The sequence below is a fragment of the Sciurus vulgaris genome (genome assembly GCF_902686455.1).
Source record: "Sciurus vulgaris genome assembly, chromosome: 3".
NCBI lineage: Eukaryota > Metazoa > Chordata > Mammalia > Rodentia > Sciuridae > Sciurus > Sciurus vulgaris.
Genome location: NC_136463.1, coordinates 14,903,330 through 14,921,706, shown reverse-complemented (window position 1 = coordinate 14,921,706; position 18,377 = coordinate 14,903,330). Strand labels below are relative to the sequence as shown.

Genomic DNA, 18,377 nt, shown 5'->3' with positions numbered 1-18,377 from the left:
AGTAGACAGATAGGAAAATTGCAGGGGCAGCTCTGACCGTGTGCCTTGTCCTGGGACTACAGCCTCCGTCCTTCCAAGGTGGTGAAGAGGCTGAGTGGGCTCTAGGTTGGCTGTTGATGTCTCATATTCCATCACAGAGGGTCGCAGCTGCTTACACACTGGCAGACGCTTGTCAAAGAGCCCGCCCAAAGCCCTACCCCAAATTCTTTCTGGAAATCTGCTCCTCCTCTACTGGGGTCAGGAAAAGGAATATGCTGGCTTGCTTACAGATTGGCAGGCAGAGCTTACCAGAACTTAACCAAGCTAGAGAAGGCTCTGCTCTTCACCTGGGGGAATGCCTGATACCAAACAGAAGGTCCCCATGCCCACATTTTCCTTTTAATCTATCTTAGTTCATAGCTTCTTAACCTGAAATCCCTAAACTTTCTGAAATCATGGGCAAAATTCTGTGCCAGTGTGCAATTTCTATAGGTTTCTGCTTCTCAACGATATCTATGACTTAAAAGAATTCAGACCCTCCAAAAATTTAGAGCCACTAATACAAGCTCAGACTGTGTTACTCTTCTTGGCTGGGTCTTCATCAGGTCAAAGATATACTTGTAAAGAACCTCCAGAAGGTCTCTTGGTTGGCAAATGTGTCCTTTAATGACCGGCATGAAGAATACTTTTACAGTTTAAACTCACTTCCAAGAGGCTGGCTTAGCACCAGGAATGTTTTTTCAGCCGAGAGCCCAAAATAAAATACCATCTGGCCAAGAAGTAAGGTCCACTGCAGAAACATTCCAAGGCATGGCTCCTAACTTTCCCAGCTGTCGGAAGCAGCGTGGCTTAGGAAGGGGTCTTCAAATAGTTTGGGATTTCCTCTGAGTGTACTGTGCAGCCTGGACCACTGCGAGGTTGGGACCAGGCTCTGACACAATTTAAATTTGTTTCTTACTCAAACATGAGAGAATTATACGAGACAATCAGTTTCAGGAACTCACATTTTCCCTAACAAATTCTGGACTAGCACCTAGAGTGGATAATTATGTGGCAACACAAGAAATAAAGTAAACAGGATAGTTCAATGAGTCCCCAGATACACTTAGTTATAAGATCAAGGTCAGACTGTGATCCAGGTCTGATGTGTTGTTTGAGAACAACTTACTGGCTGATGTGTTAGATGCTTAAAACTAAGTTATTTTTCACTTAGGACACGTAGTACAAAATGTCCACAAATTAAGAAGTGGGAAAATAGAAGTCTCTTATGTGAAAACAAGTACCTTTATTTTGCTGAGTTTCATCTGAATTTTCTTAGACACTAGATCCGACCAGTATTTCTCTCCCAAGAAGTCCCAAAATATTCTTCCAAGCAAAGCATTCACCCAGGCTTCCTGTTCTTCCTCCTCAGAGGGTGGAGCCTCTGGCAACTGGCAAAAGTAAAGGGACCAAAATTAGCTGGAAGGCAACTGGAGAATAAGACAGGTGCTTATTTTCATAAAGTCTCTGAAATTCCCTCCCTTAGAATCAGGGGACTGCATGAGACATACTTCTTCCCCATAAATTACAAGTCTCACATTAACTGGTGAACAGAAAAGGGAGAAACGAAAGCCGCCAGCACAATGGAAACCTCTGTTTTCTTTTTCAACAGTCTCCTAAGAACCAGCTACCAATCTATACAAATAGCTTAGCTACATTGCCCCGCCTCCCACAGTGTCACCGACATATCTGATCCAGTGTCATTTTTTTCAGCCGAGGCTTGGATGCGTACTTGTCTAGCTGGTCCTCCTCCAGGCAGTCTTCAGTTCCCCAGGGGCCATGACTCTTAGGTTCAGCCTAATCCTTACAAGGTCAAGATATTTGGGGGAGGTGCTTCAGAGGCACTGAGTTAGTGGCATCAGGAGTTTTAGAAGCCCTCTCTCCTGAATGAAGAGGTGGGGTTAAGGACCACAGGCTGGGTTAGACAGGTACCTACAGGGCAGCTATTTTCCCCAACCTTAGCCCAGTGAAACCCCCCATCCTCACTTCCACTCTACAATCTGTCTGAAACATTTGCTGTGGCCAGTGTGAACAAATCTGTCTCCAATTTCCTAGGTTAGCCATTAGACTATGGACTCTGGCCTGGCATGGGGATAAAGGGGAGGAGAAGGAACTTTCCAGAGCCCTATGCTAAGCCCTCCCTTGGTGCCAACACCTCCTTTCCCTCTGTCCATCTTCCCTGGAGAAGCCTGGGCCCAGTGTGATTCGGGAAGATTTTCAACACTGCCCTGGGTTCAGCCCGTCACTTCCTTTCTCTACTACAGCAAACATCATCACCACGTTAACCTAGAGAATCAGCCTGAAGGGACTGGGAGAAGAAATTGACACAGTGAGCAAGGAACAAATTCTAGCCAGAAACTCATGCTCTGAGGGTCCATCTTTCTTCATCTTTCCATCAGTGGCTTTGGATTGACCCTTCCATCACCCATGGGGGCAGAATTCTATGAGCACGATTCACTGATCTTTCCCTCAGTTTTACACGCTAATAGTGGATAACATTAATCTTGAATCTCTTGGCATCTCTTCCATTAAATTGGAATTGCTTTCTCATAGTTTAAAAAAAAAAAGGGGGGGGGGGGGAGAAGGATTGGGCTTAGAGCTCAGTGGTAGAGTATTTGCCCAGCATGGGTGAGGCCCTGGATTCAGTCCCCAATACCAAAAACAAAAACAAAAAAAAGAAGAAAGAAGATAGAGGAAAAAAGAAGAGGAGAAGGAGGAGGGGGGAGGAGGGGGAGGAGGAGGAGGAGGAGGAGGAGGAGGGGAGGAGGAGGAGGAGAGGAGGAGGAGGAGGAAGAGGAGGAGGGAGGAGGAGGAGGAGACGGAGGAAGGGTGTGTATGTGTGTTGGTGGGGAGAGCATGCACAACCATGTGAGGTTTAAGTGGTTGTCTGCAGTGGTGAGTTCAGAACTCAGTACCCGGCAGCTTCCACACTGCTGGCCATACACTGGCCCTATGACAGACTCCTCCAACTGCCTCATTCACATTCACCCCCAGAAGATGGGAACCTTGCATCTATTCAAGGGAGGAGAGCAGTGTGTGAGCGATGGGGCTGTGGGGAGTGGAGTAGAAGAGGTAAGTGGTCCTCTGGTGTGACACTTTTCCTTGGGCTGAGGTCTCTAATTAGACTACAGATAGAGACACCAGCTTTGGAAAGTAAAGATCAAAAGACCTTGAAAGGTAGAAATCTGTGAAATGCTCACGCTTTGCTCTCCTCCTGTGGTTTACATGAATGCATCTGTCCTGCCACACACTTGTGCCTCCTACTTGTGCATCTGCACCAGCACTACCATTCTGGGCCCCTATCACAGCTGTGTACACAGGCTACGGTGCTCTGCGGTGCTCATGGGTCCAATACCAGCAGCTCTGACTACCTGTGAGAACCACCAGGGTCTACGTTACCTGACAGCTCTGAAGCCTGCCTGGAGTTGAGGGGCTGGCCCCGGTAGGCCAGACACAGAGCCTGGGCATAGGCCATGTGGACAGTTCAGTACCCATCTGTCCATGACTCTTGTCACTGCTAAGCCATCTCTCTCTTTGGTGGTGGCAGGGTGTTGCTCACATATTCAATCACCTGTTACTGATATATTCTAAGAGACTTCAAATTTGAGTGTTTTTCTAAGTCCCTTGTTAATGTTGTTAACTCTCACTTTTAAAATATTAAACCCTGCGGGGCGTGGTGGCACCTTCTTGTAATCCCAGCAGCTCAGGACGCTGAGGCAGGAGGATCTCAAGTTCAAAGCCAGCCTCAGCAAAAGCGAGGCGCTAAGCAACTCAGTGAGAACCTGTCTCTGAATAAAAAATACAAAATAGGGCTGGGGATGTGGCTCAGTAGTTGAGTGTTCCTGAGTTCAAACCCCCATACCATTCCCTACATCAAAATATTAAATGAATATGTTGGTCCTTCCATTTAAGAAATGAATCTACCTCACTCTTTAATGTCTGTAAAGCATTCTATCAGTGATTTTCTAGTACTGTCACGTCTTTGGACATTAAACAAGACGTTTGCTACCACCAAGTCCTAGACAGAAGGGCAGAAGTTTGCATCAGTGACCACTCAGTCATGCCACAAACTCTACGTGTTTTTTGAATATTTTCTTTCTATCTAAACATCACAGTCCATGGCTTTTGGGTGCAGCTTTTTGAAGGCTGCCATCTTCAAGTCCCATCAGATCATCCACACAGACTTGTGAGCAAAGCACTCACCTGAGGACAATGCCCACTCAAGCTCTTCAGGTGGGACCAAGCTACTAACCACAGAAGGCCCTGCACCTCTTACCTAGATTTATAAATTATATAAGAAAGTGGAAGGGGCTGGGGATATAGCTCAGTTGGTAGAGTGCTTGCCTCACGAGCACAAGGCCCCGGGTTCAAATCCCCAGCACCATTAAAAAAAAAAAAAAAAAAAAAGTGGATTACTTTTTCCCTTAAAAGAGACAGTCTACCCTTTATCAGCTTTTCTTTACAATCTTCATTTTCACAGGAAACAGATTTTACATAAAATCATGAAAAAAAAAAAAGGCTCTTTCACAATGTGTGTCCAAACCAATGGCACATGATGTGGTAAAATTTCTGAAATAACTGACAAGTGGGTTGATTTTCCTCTTCAACAGCTCTTGCTTCTAATGCAGGCTCCTCTCCACAGTTGCACCAGTAACAAAGGAAAACCTGAGAGCAGCACAACACTGACAATGCATCAAAGAAGCTTTATGAACAAAATCTGGACTCAACAGGCTACTGGGAGAACTCATTTCCAATGCTGTCATAAAAATTTAAGAGCTTAGAGAACAAATGTGCACACGCTTCCTAATACTGCTGTTTGGCTGCAGGGAGAGATGTGAGGAGCATATTCATTTCGCCATTTCCATTTCAACTACATACATGCTTTAGAAGTGGTAGCTTCCCAAAGATGGCTGCAAAAAAAAAAAAAAAAAAAAAAAAAAAAGAAAGAAAGAAAGAAAGAAAGAAAGGGGGCGGGGGTTGGAGTTCAATGGTCCAAGGCTGAAGCAAAGCTATCAAGACTGTCTGAGCAGCTCTGAGGATATATTTTATTAAAAACTAATTTCAGAAACCAAACTAACACAGATTTGCTCAGTTTCGTGGTGTAACATTTCCTATTACAAATGGCTGGGCAGCCCGGCTTTTTTACTTAGTGCCTCTGCTCCTACGTTTGGCCACACACAGCTGCAGCCGCAAAGCTGTCACGAGGTGTCACAAGTGGCAGTTTGGTCCAGGAGAGGACCCTTCTCCCACATGTGTTTGCTTCTTTCCCCGATTATAAAAAGAATGCACATTCATTAGAGAAAATTCTTGTAATCTCACTGCCCAGATATAATTATTTAAAACATCTTTGCTATATTTTCTTTCAATCTTTTTAAAATGTGTATAAATACTTTTTAAAATACAGAACTCTTTTTCAAAACAAAATTGGGTCTAGCTATATAGTACTGTATTTTTATTTTATAGCTATATTGAGATATAATTCACAGACTATATAATTCATCCATTTAAAGCATATAATTCAACAGCTGCTGTAGAAAACAGTATGGGAAATCCTTAAACATTTAAACACACAATGACCACATGATGCAGCAATGCCATTCTGGTATAAATCCCAAAGAACTGGAAGCAGGGTCTCAAGGAGATATGTGGGCACCACCTTCATGGTCCCATTATTCAAAATAATCATGTAGACACACTCTACATAACATAGTGACATAGGAAGGGATAAACAAAGTGTGGTACATACATACAACAGAATATTATTCAGTTTTTTAAAGAGGAACAATGTCCTATCTCATGCAACAGCATGGATGCACCTTAAGAACAGAGTGCTGCTGGGCCCGTGGTAGCATGTGCCTGTAATCCCAGCAGCTTGAAAGGCTGAGAGGCAGGAGAATCACAAGTTTTTCAGAACATTTTCATTATCTTCCAAAGAACCCCGCGTCTATTAGCAGGCACTTTACTCCCATACCCCACCCCATTGTCACCAGCCTACAGAACAACATCGTCTTTATGATTCAACTAATCTAGACTTAGCTCATAAATGTAATCATACATGTCCTTTTATGACCAACTTCTTTCAATTAGCATAATGTTTCCAGGATTTATCCACGCTGTGGCAGTACATCATTTCTTTTTAATATAGCACAATATTTTATTGTATCCATATACCACACTTTATTCATTTGTCAGTTGACAGATATTTGGGTTGTTTCTGACTTTCAGTTACTGTGAATAAACTGCTATGAACATTTGTGTACAAGTTTTTATGTGAACTTGTGTTTTCTCTTAGATTTATATCTAAGAGTAGAACTGACGGATCATATGATCAACTCCATGTTTAACTTTTTGGAAACTACCCAACTGTTATTGTTCACAGTGTCACCATCTTACAGTCCAGTCCCACTGCAGCAGAAGTGGCTCCAACTTCTCCACACCCTCACCAACACTTACTATCTGCCTTTCTCATTATGCCCATGCTAGTGGGTGTCCAGTGGCATCTTCCATGGTTATGATGACTAATCTTGCTGAGTACTGTCTTGTGTGCTTAGGTCATTCTCACATCTTTTTTGAAGAAATGTCTATTCAGATCCTTTTTCTATTTCTTAGTTGAGTTATTTACCTCTTTATTATTAAGCAGTAAAACCCCTGTGTATATTTTGGGTCTCAGACCTTCATCAGGAAAGCAATTCACAAATTTTTTTTCCTATCCCATGTTCTTCTTTTCACTCTTAAGGTTTTGATTTTGATGAAGTTCAATTTACTTATTTTTTCTTTGGCTGTTTCTGCTTTTGGTGTCTTTGCTAAGAAGGTTTTACCTAACTTAAGAGTCACAAAGACTTATTCTCCACCCTTACCCCCAAACTACTGGGGTTGAACCAGGGATACTCTGTCCTTGAGCTACATGCCTAGCCCTTTTCATTTTATTCTGAGACAGTGTTTTGCTAAATTACCAGGCTGGCCTCAAACTTGTGATTCTCCTGCCTGTCTCCTGAGTTGCTAGGATTACAAGTGTGCATGCACCACTGTGCCCAGCAGATTTACCTCTTTACTACAGGCATGTAGTTTTAGCTCTTACATTGAGGTTTATGGTCCATTGTGAGTCAATTTTTGAGGCAATGTGAGGTGAGCAACTCAGGAGGCTGAGGTAGTAGGACCACAAGTACAAGTTTGAGGTTAGCCTCAGCAACTTAGCAAGGCACTAAGCAACTTAGGAAGACCCTATCTCAAAATTAAAAATTAAAAGGGCTAGGAATGTGACTCAGTAGGTAAAGCACACCAGGTTCAATCCCCAGTGAGAGAGAGAGAGAGAGAGAGAGAGAGAGAGAGAGAGAGAGAGAGAGAGAGGGACCGAGACCATTCTTTGCCCTGTCAATTTGTCTTGGCACTCCTGTCTCCTTTATAAATTTTATTTTAAAACTGGATGTAATACTTCTTTTTGTTTTGTTTTATTTTTTGATACCAGTCCTTTTTTGTTCTTTGAGACAAGGGCCTATGTTGCTGAGGCTGGCTTTGAACTTGTGATCCTCCTGCCTCAGCCTCCTGAGCCTCTGGGGATTACAACCGTGTGCCATCACATCTGGCTGACTTCATATTTTTTACTTATTATCAGATAAGCATTTCCCATTTCCACTTTTTTAAAACATATCTCCCTTTAAAAATTTTTTATGCCTTTTTATTTATTTTTATGTGGTGCTGAGGATCAAACCCAGTGCCTCTTGAGTGTGAGCCAAGCACTCCATGAGCTACGGCCCCTGCCCCCCATTTCCACTTTTAAGATCTGAAAAGAGGAAAAAGAGAAGCTTTGAAAAAGCTTTGTCCACAATAGATTTCCTAGTTTTAACCTGATTCTTATTTGCTTGTAGAATTTTCATCTGATAATGCCACGTGCGTGGTAACAGCTTGTGATCCAGCTGGTTGACACTGGCTAATGAGTGCAACCTAGAGTAACGAGGACACGACTCTATGCGGGGGCAACTTATACCACCTCTAACATTTCCTAAAACCTTCCACCGAAAAAGAATGGAAATGACTTTGGCGATCCACACTGGCATTTCCCACCTGGAGGAGGGCAATTCCTGCCCCTCCACTATCCTCTCTTCCAGGCAGGCCACCCCAGGGTACACAGAATCAACACCCTTGGTCCCCTGAGCAAGTGCAGTTGGCCTGTGTGGTGTCAATTTCTGACACACACACACTAGTGGAAATACTCCCCCACTATTTGACTTTTACACTTTTTTTTTTTTTTTGGTACTAGGGATTGAACCCAGGTGCACTTAACCACTGAACTACATCCCCAGTCCTTTTTAATATTTTATTAGAGATGATCTCACTGAGTTGCTTAGAGCCTCACTAAGTTGCTGAGGCTGGCTCTGAATTTGTGATCCTCCTGACTCGGCCTCCCAAATTGCTGGGATTACGGGTGTGCGCCACCATGCCTGGCTCATGTTTTTAGTTTCTTTGTTTTCTGAATTATTACTTCAATCCCCTCCCCAACCAAATAGTGATACTATATAATTCAAATTTTGGGCTTAACAACTCTAACGTTGCTTCAACATGCAAAACTCCCTGAACTTTTTTTTTTTTTAAATTGTTATGAGTAAGAATAGCTGCCAATAAAGTTTTAATATTGATTAATATAAACCTAGCCCATAGTTCCTAGTTATATCTCTGGGTGTTTTTAACATTGGTTTGGATCCTGAGTACCAGTGAACTAACAATACCTCATTCATCTCCTGACCAGTGGTTTAACTTGTTTAGCACTGGGCAATATGACAGAAAGGGGGCCAAGTATGTGGACATGGCCATCAAAACCGGAAGCCCTCAGGGAGAGATTCTTTGACTGTGACCCATGAGAGGCAACAGGAGAGTAGGATGGGGAGAGGAAGGGGTGGAGAGGGTGGGGCAAATTCTGGAGCTGTGTCCCAAGCCTTCTCTGTGAAAGAGGGGACATGCGATCTTGAGCAAGTAACCCGGTGGTGGCCAGCACTGAAGACGTGATGGGGCAACTTGGGGAAATGTCAAAGTTTCCTTTGTGCCTCTGACCTCTTTTGAGTCCCTAGGCGTGGACTCATGATACCAGAAGCAACACAACCCCTAAGAAATAACCTGTCTTTGGCAGGAGGAATGAGCACTAACGACATCTGGAAGGTCCATGCTTGGTCAGACTAGGAGAAGCTGGGCACTGGTGGGAATGGACATCAGTGCAACCCTAAGGAGAGGAAGTCGGCAATATCCAGCCAAACTGTAATGTACATTCATCTTCTGACCTCGCAGTCCCACTGCTGAAAATTCATGCTGAAAACACACCCACAACAGCAAAAGCAAAAATTCACCACATTCAGTGCAGCACCGTTTGTAATCGCAAAGTATTGGAAATAACCTCTAAGCCCATATGGGAGAGAGGCTGAATACATCCACACAAGATAAGAAGTCCTCTGTGGCTGTTTCTAAAGAGGGAGGGGAAATTTTATGAACCGAGAGAGTGATTTCCAGAAAAGGAAATGTTCAAAAGAATACCACATACTTATGCTACCCCCTGAGTAAGGCAGAAGAGGAAATAAGAAATACAGAATGGATACACCGGAGACTAAGGAGACCGGTTCCCTCCAGGGTGAGTGGGAGTGGCATGGAGGGACAGAAGGAACAGGGCAGGAAAGAATCTTTTCTGAAAACATCTTTGTACAAGCTCTGTTTTTTAAATTATGTTAATGTTTCACATGAACAAAAACAGAAATATAAAAATCAATAAGGATAGGGGAAAAGGCCTTTATTTGCTCAAATCACAACATTAATACACCCCCATTCCCAGGGCTGGGGATATGGCTGGAAGATAGAGCATCTGCCCAATTGTGCAAGGGCCTGGATTGGATCCCTAGCACCAAAAGAGGAAAAAAAAAAAAAAAAAAAAAAATCAGCATCTCCAACTGACTTGTAAATAAAAGCATGAAAGGTTATACAAGTAGTACTGTGGGGCTGGGGTTGTGGCTCAGGGGTAGAGCGCTCGCCTAGCACGTGGAGGCACTGGGTTCCATCCTCAGCACCACATGGAAATAAATAAATAAAATAAAATAAAGGTATCATGTTCATCTACAACTGAAAATATATTTTTTAAAAGTAGGATTGTGGTCTTATTTACCAAAAATGATGCAATGATATTTCCTAGTCCCCATGCTCTTCCAGGTTCTGTTTCTCCCTTGGGAACAGGAGGAACTCATGCCCCTTTCCTTGATTAACAGAGCAGGATCAACATGGCCCTTGCTTTCCAAGACAGGTCATAAAAGGCACTTAAGATTCTGCCTGATTCTTTCTTGAAGCATGTTTGCCTTGGGAACCCAGTCTCCATGCTAGAGGAAGCCTGGCAACATGGATAGGAAATGAGGTCCCCAACTTTCAGCCCCAGCTGGTTCTAGTCAGTTACTAGCGTCTACTTGCCCTCCATGGGAGTGAGCCATCTGGAAGTGGATCCTCCAGCCCCTAGTGCAGCTTCCCTAGGTGACTCTGCATGAAGCAGATGGAGCCCTCATATGCTAAGCCATGTCCAAATCGCAAATTTGTGAGGAAAATAAATGTCACAGCTTGGAGCCATCACTTTTGAGGTTATTTGTTACAGAGCAATAGACAGCAGAACTAACACCTTTACCTGAATCAAGGGCATCTGCATTACCAGACCACCGAGAGCATGGACACTATCCTCACATGCTTCTGGCAGGCCAAGTGGATGTGGGGGGCCTCACATTAAAGCTCACACAACCTTCCCCAGAGACAATGATTCCTGCCTGCACCACTCTGACTCTAGTTTCAGCCCCTGGCAGACATCAGTCATTAAATTAACTAGGCTGAGCTGGGCACAGTGGTGGCACATGCTACGATCCCAGAGACTCAGGAGGCTGAGGCAAGAGAATCCCAAGGTCAAGGTCAGCCTGGGCAACTCAGTTGAGACCCTGTTTTAAAAAGGGAGGTGGATTAGGGATGTCGCTGCTCAGTGGTAGAGCACTGCTGGGTTCAATCTCCAGTACCACTCCCACCACCAAAAAATTAGCTAGGGTGGAGGATGGGGACAAGGACTCAAGGAAAAACCAACTAGGACAGACATATGGTAACACCAGTCAACTGAAATGCAAGAAAAGACTGCAGAGTTTGCAGTGTGGGGTGGCTCAGTCTAGGGGGCAAAGAGCCTTCTGACCTCAGTAGTCCCTGCACGAGAAAGACAGTTTCAAATTTCCCTTTGTTGTACTAAGTCTTGAAATTATCAAGAAAAAAGAAATCATCCCTGCCTGCTCTGCCTAAGGGGGTCAGGAAATGCAATGTGGTTTTAAAAGATTTCCATCTGACTTAGAAAAGGGAAAAAACAAAAAACAAAAAATAAAAAAAAAAAAACTGTGTATTTAAGGGCTGAGTGCCAAATGGCTGAAAGGAGGTTTGGGGTAGAGACCCCACCCCACCCCAGCAACACTGGGCAGAGGGCTGGGCAGGGACCACGTCACACAACACTACACACAGCACACCCAGAGGAAACAATGCTCTAGAACAGGGTTTGTTTTGCTTTTTAATTTGAGAAAAGCAAACATTTTATTCAATAATCTTCTCTTGTCAGTGTACAGTTCTCCCGATTTTCCTAGGTCTAAAGAGTCCACATAGCTGATGGCCCAGGGAGAAAGAGAATCTGGGAGAGAGAGAACCTGCCAGTGGCAAACAGGACACCTCTAGGAGAGTTAGATCACCCCACTCTAGCCTAGAGGGAGGTTCTGCTTTCACTATCGCTGGCAACTTAGGGCAAAGGGCAGAAGGCAGAGGCAGGGTTGAGGGCCAGCGGAGGCCCATGGTCTTTTTGCACTGATAAGTTCACATGGGTCAGGTCATGGCCTCCTCCACATACAAGGCCTGCTAAGGCACAAGAGGAAGTCACAACATGTTCCATGTTAAGGACAGAAATTCAAGGACTGAACAGAAGAAAGAGGCTGTGTGTTCCATAGGTGGAGACTGTACCCCAAAGCAGTGGGACACAGTGGAGGCAGGAGGCCTCAAGTCCAGTTGGATTTTAGAGTGACTCACTAATGTGACAGTCACAACAAGTTGAGGGCCTCAGGGTCCCAGGTCAGGTTATGCATGCTTGATCACTTAGCAGCTGCAAGTCTAAGCCACCTAAATTCTCTTGAGCTTCATTTCTTCATCTACAAAATGGAAAGAACTCCATCTAGTGTGCTCACAGGATCAGGGTAATTCCATTAAAGTACCTAACCGAGTCTGGCATGTGAAGGCCTATATTATTGATCTTACCTTAGATGATTAATGTCCAGTTTGTTACAAGTTGGAAATCATGCTCATGGTAAACCTTCAAAAGCACTGGACATAGTTAGAAGTCTTAAGAATTTGATTCCCAGTTTGTTTTTGTTTTTGAGACAGGGTCTCCCCAAGCTGGTCTCAAATTTGTGATCCTCCTGCCTCAGGCTCCAGAGTTGCTGGGATTATAAGTGTGCACCACCATGCCCAGCTGAGAATTTGAGACTACAATGGTTACTGAGGAACTAGACCTCTATTATCACCTCTCTGACCTTCCCTACTAATCACCCAGTTGCTCAGGCTCAAAAGCTAGGAGTCACCTCTGCCTCCTCTCCTCCTCTTTACATCCATCTGCAAATTTAGCGAGCTCCTCCCTCAACAGGCATCCTCAGCCTACCATCCCCCACCCATGTGTTGTTACCACCTGCATCTCGGCCCACCCTCCCCTGCACCAGTTCCACCCAGTCCTCTCTAACAGACAATTCTCCATGAAAGCCATTTTTCTTTTCAGAATTAATCAGATCACTGTCACTCCCTACCCAAACACTCTAGGGCCTTCCATTTCCCTTGGAACAGATCTGAGGAGGCCCTGCTGGCCCTCCAACCTGCCTCCCTCTCTTGCCCTTGCTTCTATTCAGCTACCCTGGCCTCACTGCTGTTCCCAACACATGTCTGCTGTGGGGCCTTTGTACTTGCTTCCAGAGGCCTTGTGCCCTCTGGAACGCATTTCCCACGTTTTGCTGTTACCTTATTGCCTCATGCCCCTCAGGCCTCTGCCCAAAGGTCACTTCCTCAGAGGTCCTGAGTTCAGTCCATTTTTTATCCCCCTTATCTGACTTCAATTCTTGTCACCACCTGAAGCTCATTTCTAGCTGTCTCCCTGAGTAGAGCACAAGTTCCCTGCGGGCAGGCCCTTCTCTGTCCCGCTCATCACTCTGTTCCCAGGGCCTAGCACAAAGCAGGTGCTCAATCCTTATGCATGAGGAAATGAGTTTAGGGAGAAGAGCAGAAAGGCGCCAGCCCATGGATCTTTACCTTTTTCCCAGCTGTGGGGCTGCTCTCTGCACTCTGCACAGGGCTCCTGTGGGGGCTTCGGCTTTCCTGCGGCACACATCTGCCCATGTACACACTGTAGTCTAGAAGCATCTTCTGCCGCACACTGCCCACCAGCTCCTTCTGCTTTGGCTGGGACATGATCTCCTCCACACTGCCTTTGCTGCTGCTGCGACTGTGGGTCAGGTGCCCCGAGGGACTGCTGTGTCTGCTGTGGGAGGGCAAAAGCCCTAGAGTGAAGAAGTGACAGCTGTGAATACAATTGAAGAAAGGAACAACCAAGTAAACCAGACCCCCGAGCACAAACTCTCCTGGGTTAAGTAGAAAAGCAGCCAAAATGCCATCAAGTGACTGCTTAAAATAGGTATGCAAGGTGACTTCCGACCCTGAAAAACGCCTTTTGCTCTAATGATATAAAACTGTTTATATTATTCTCTAAGATAATCTCACAATGAGATTATCTTATCTCCCTGACTTGGGGTGTATCAATGCGGACCTGAGGATGCTATCAGGGGCAAAGGAGAGTAGGCAGAAATTTAATTAATTGTTCATCCACAGTTCAGGGCAATTCGAGTCATTCGTGCATAGACACTGGTTCAGACTGGCACCACTGGCTTTGAAGAACAGCACAGGCCTCACCAATTTACCTTTGCTACTAGTTGCATCACATTTTGGGTGGCTTAAATTTATCATAAATATCTCAATTCATAGCTTTTACAGGCAACCCAGACTAACAATGCATTTTTAGTGGTGTGAAAATGCAGTCTTGCTGGCTTTAGTCTGAGTGAGAGTGCTAAGGGCTTGCCCACATCCCTGCCTCTTACCATTAGATTCGTTGTGCTGAGTGGAAGTCTGGGAGCTTACAGCAGATTTCCAAAAATACAAACTTATTGGAAATAATCAAATGCTTTAGCTAAATCTATAAATAACATGCTGCTTTGGAGGCTGCTCTGGGAGGCCCCTGAGTACCTAGGGCAGTGTTTCTGGGTGGTTTCACACACCCCAGGGAGCTGCTTGATTCTCAGCTTCAGTGCTTAGGCCAGTGGACTACGACACTCCCAGTAGAAATACAACGTGAGCCACACATGTGAACCACATACACAATTTTAAACCTTCTGATAGACACATTAAAAAGGTAAAAATAAGCAAATGAAATTAATTTGAATATATTTTATTTGATCCAATATTTCTATAATTCTATCATTTCAACAAGTCCCAATATAAAAATACTTTAATGAGGTATTTCACATTATGCTTTGGACTAAAACACTGAAATCCAGTGCACATCTTACACTTAGAGAATCTCATTTTGGACTGGTTACATTTCAAGGGCTCAAAAGCAACATGGGCTGGTGGCTACTCAGTCAGACTCATCAGGAGAGCTGAGCAGGGCTGGTGCTGAGGGCTCTCACCCATGTCAGTCTTCTTTTATTCAGTGTTATTGGTTGAACTGTGTTCCCTGAAATATATGTTGATATTCTAACCCCCAGTGCCTCAGAATATGACCTTATTTGGAAACAGGATCACTGTAGACAGAATTTGTTATAATGAAGTCATACTGGAGGGAGAAGGACTTTTTATCCAATATGACTGGTGTCCTTATTAAAAGGAGAAGAGACACATAGAAACACCATGTGATGATAGAGGAGGGGTTTGGAAGGATGTAACTGCAAGCCAGGGATGGACAGCCACCACCAAAGCTCGAAAGAAGCAAGAAAGGATTCTGTGTAGTCTCCGAGGGAGCACAGCGCTGGTAACACCTCATTTTTGAACTTCTAGCTTCTAGTACTATGAAAAAGTAAATGTTATAGTTTTAAGCCACCCAGTTTGTGGTACTTTGTTCTGGCAGACCTAGAAAATGAATATATCCAGTTATCTCCCTATTCACCTTGATTTTTAGTGCTTAAGGTGTTTCCAAGGGACTTCTGGGATCTTAGCTCCTCTGGGTCTGGGTAGAAGCTAGTGTTGAAGCACATGTGTTGGGTAAGGACCCAGATTGGCTCCCAGAAAGAAACAAAGCAACCTGAAGCCATATTTGAGACCTATGTGAGCCACAGATTCCCCAATGGACACAAATCCTTGTCAGGGAAAGTTCCAGAGTGGCTCCACTCTAGTCTTACTCCAACCTAGAAAGCTTTCCCTAATAATGCCCATACTGAATTTGTCCTCTGACATCCCACAATTACTGACTGCACCATGTTCACAGTAATTTGCAAACATCTGATTCATGTGAACCAGTTTAGTCTAATGAGCAAGCACCTGAACTGACAGTTTTGTCTCCTGCAGTACCAAGCCCAGCCAGAGCTGAACAGAGTAGTACCACATAGTTACTTGTTTGAATGACCAGGATCCCACCTGAATGGTCAGCAGGTACCACGGAGCCTGCATTTCTATGGTGATCACAGGCTTGGAGCACAGGTTGAGGGTTTAGGAGCACCAGAGCCAGGCTTACCTGGTTTGTTTTGTTTGTTGTGTGTGTTATGTGTGTATGTATAGAATCAAAACCAGGGCTTTGTGCAAGCTAAGTGCACACTCTTTCACTAAGTTACACCCCCAATCCTCACCTGCTTTCTTATAACTTGTGTTTCCTATTGCTGATTCTCTCAGAACATCACAATATGTACATAAGAAATAAAATGCCCCCGGAACCTACCAAAGGCTAACCACATACATTTGCAAATGAACCTATCACTGGTGAAACAACTGAGCACAAAGGATTGTAGTGATCAGTCAAAAAGGCACATGAGTCTTGAGAACACCTTTCAGATAGCAGAGACTAATCAATTCAGGGTAGGCTTTCTTCCTGTCTGCCTGGGTATCTTTCCCAACCTCCCTACAGGCCCTTTAAAATTGCAAGTGCACTTTGCACAAATGCATTACCTTGTTTATTTCCAGAGACACCGGGTGGCTTTTTGAGGTCCGACTTCAGCTTAGATGCCAGAATAAATCTCCTAAACCACTCCTCTTTTTCTCGGCCAGTTCTCCCAAACAGATACAGTATCTGATCTCGCTGGCCAGATCTTGTACCCTCTTGAGGGTGGGGTGGCTTTTTAGTGTCCTCGCTTCCCTTAGGGTCTTCTCTCTCAGCTGGTGGCTTCTCTTCCGAAGTTTCCTTATCAGTCTGAGTCTTAGACATAAAGTCATCTTGCCGACCAAGCTCGATACAAATGGGGTACTTTTTATTCCAGATTCGTTTGCGAGCCAAACTTTTAGGTACAAGATAAATCTAGAGAGAAAGGGAAATGATGATTTATAAGCTAAAGAGTGGCTACATCATGTATTAATATCATACATAGCATAAATGCAAGCCTTGTATAATTTTTTACTAAAATGAAGAATATGAAATAATTTTCACTACCTGTCTACAACATGACTATAGGGACTGGAATAAATTTTTAGAAATTACTTTTTACTCCTCAAGATTTACAAATACCTTTAATTTTCAGGGAGTAGAAGTAAGTAATGTTAAGCTGATAATTATCTACCAAGTTTGGCTATCAATCAAATTAATAACCTTGTGTGAAATCTAAGTTGGGAAAAAAATAAATCAATCTATATGGAAAGCTCAAGTCAATGCTGTGTATCAATTCAAGAATAAACTTTTATAAAAACTACATTCAGGGCTGGGGAGATAGCTCAGTCGGTAGAGTGCTTGCCTTGCAAGCACAAGGCACTGGGTTTGATCCCCAGCACCACAAAAAAAAAAACTACATTTAGTATTTTTGTCATTTTGGGGAAACTTAAAGATCATTCAGATGAGTTGTAAGAATAGAAACAATGGCTTTCTGGAGTAACAATTTACATTTCTCACAATAGAATATACTTTATCAAAATAGTTATTTTGCCTATTCACGATGCACAATGTTCACATTCTACAGAACTTTCACTCATTGTTAGTACCCTCATACTACTACACATAGGTTTTCATTTGACTGAATTTTTTTTTTTAAGCTCTGGGGATCAAACCCAGGGTCTCGCAAGCCAGCCAGCAAGCACTCTACTACTGAGCTTACATCCCCAGCCCTTCGCATTTTATTTTGAGAAGGGTCTTGCTAAATTGCCTAGGCTGGCCTTGAACTTGCAAACTTCCTGCCTCAGCCTCCTGAACAGATGGGATTACAAGTGTGCACCATGATGCCCAGCTAAGAATCAGCTTTTCAAGTCAGAATTCTGAGTGCAGGATGTCCTTGCTTCTCAAGGTGTGAGCCATGAACCTGCAGCACGATTATCACCTGAGAGCTTATAAAAATACAGGCTCTCAGGCCCCACCCAAAGTTGCTGAACCAGAATCTACATTTTCAAAGGTGCCTGGGTAATTTGTATAGGCATTAAAATTTGAGAGGTACTGTCCTAAAGTATACCAGTCCTTAAATAACAAAAAACAAAACCTTTTTAGGGAGAAGGATGTAGTGAAGCTATCAAGACTCCAAATGCTTTTCACTCAGTTATACTCTGCTTCCCAAATCATTCGGGCTTACCTTGCTGTCAGAGAGGTCATAGATCTTCTGGCTGATGTAGGTGACCTCAGGTTTTGTTTCATTGTAGCTCGCCCTCCTGGATATATTTTTATTGGGCTTTGAAAGTCTTAAGGTTCCACCCTCAAGTCGAACAAAGACAGAATGTGTCAGAGTTGCATGGTAAGTTTCTGGATCATAGTTGTAAATCTCATTCATCCATCCCTGGTGGAGAAAAACTTGCATTAGTAAAGCACAGCAAACACACATCCAATTCCATGTGAACATCATGAACACTGTGGTACTCAGCACACTGAAACCAAGCTTGACTTTGGATGCAGGTGTCAATTTAGACTAGACATTGCTAAGACACTGCTAGGTTGGAAGGCTAATTAGTGATGAGGAGTAATTTGGTATGGTTTTGATAATCAAAAACCTAGATCTGTATGGAACCAACCTAGATGCCCTTCAACATATGAATGGATAAAGAAAATGTGGTACACATACATGATGGAATATTATTCAGCCTTAAAGAAGAATGAAATTATGGCATTTGCAGGTAAATGGATG

General features: G+C 43.7%; 1 protein-coding gene across 2 annotated transcripts in view; it reads right to left on the bottom strand.

Annotated features, from left to right (window-relative positions):
• TEX2 (testis expressed 2) overlaps positions 1–18,377 on the bottom strand; it is a 105,833-nt gene that overhangs the window by 27,074 nt on the left and 60,382 nt on the right. For both annotated transcript variants that reach the window (XM_079131565.1, XM_079131566.1), the window contains exons 3-6: positions 17,832–18,032; positions 16,234–16,579; positions 13,336–13,583; positions 1,263–1,409 (exon numbers count right to left, since the gene is read on the bottom strand). In XM_079131565.1, the coding sequence (XP_078987691.1) occupies positions 1,263–1,409; positions 13,336–13,583; positions 16,234–16,579; positions 17,832–18,032 (942 nt within the window). The remainder of the gene's footprint in view (positions 1–1,262; positions 1,410–13,335; positions 13,584–16,233; positions 16,580–17,831; positions 18,033–18,377) is intronic.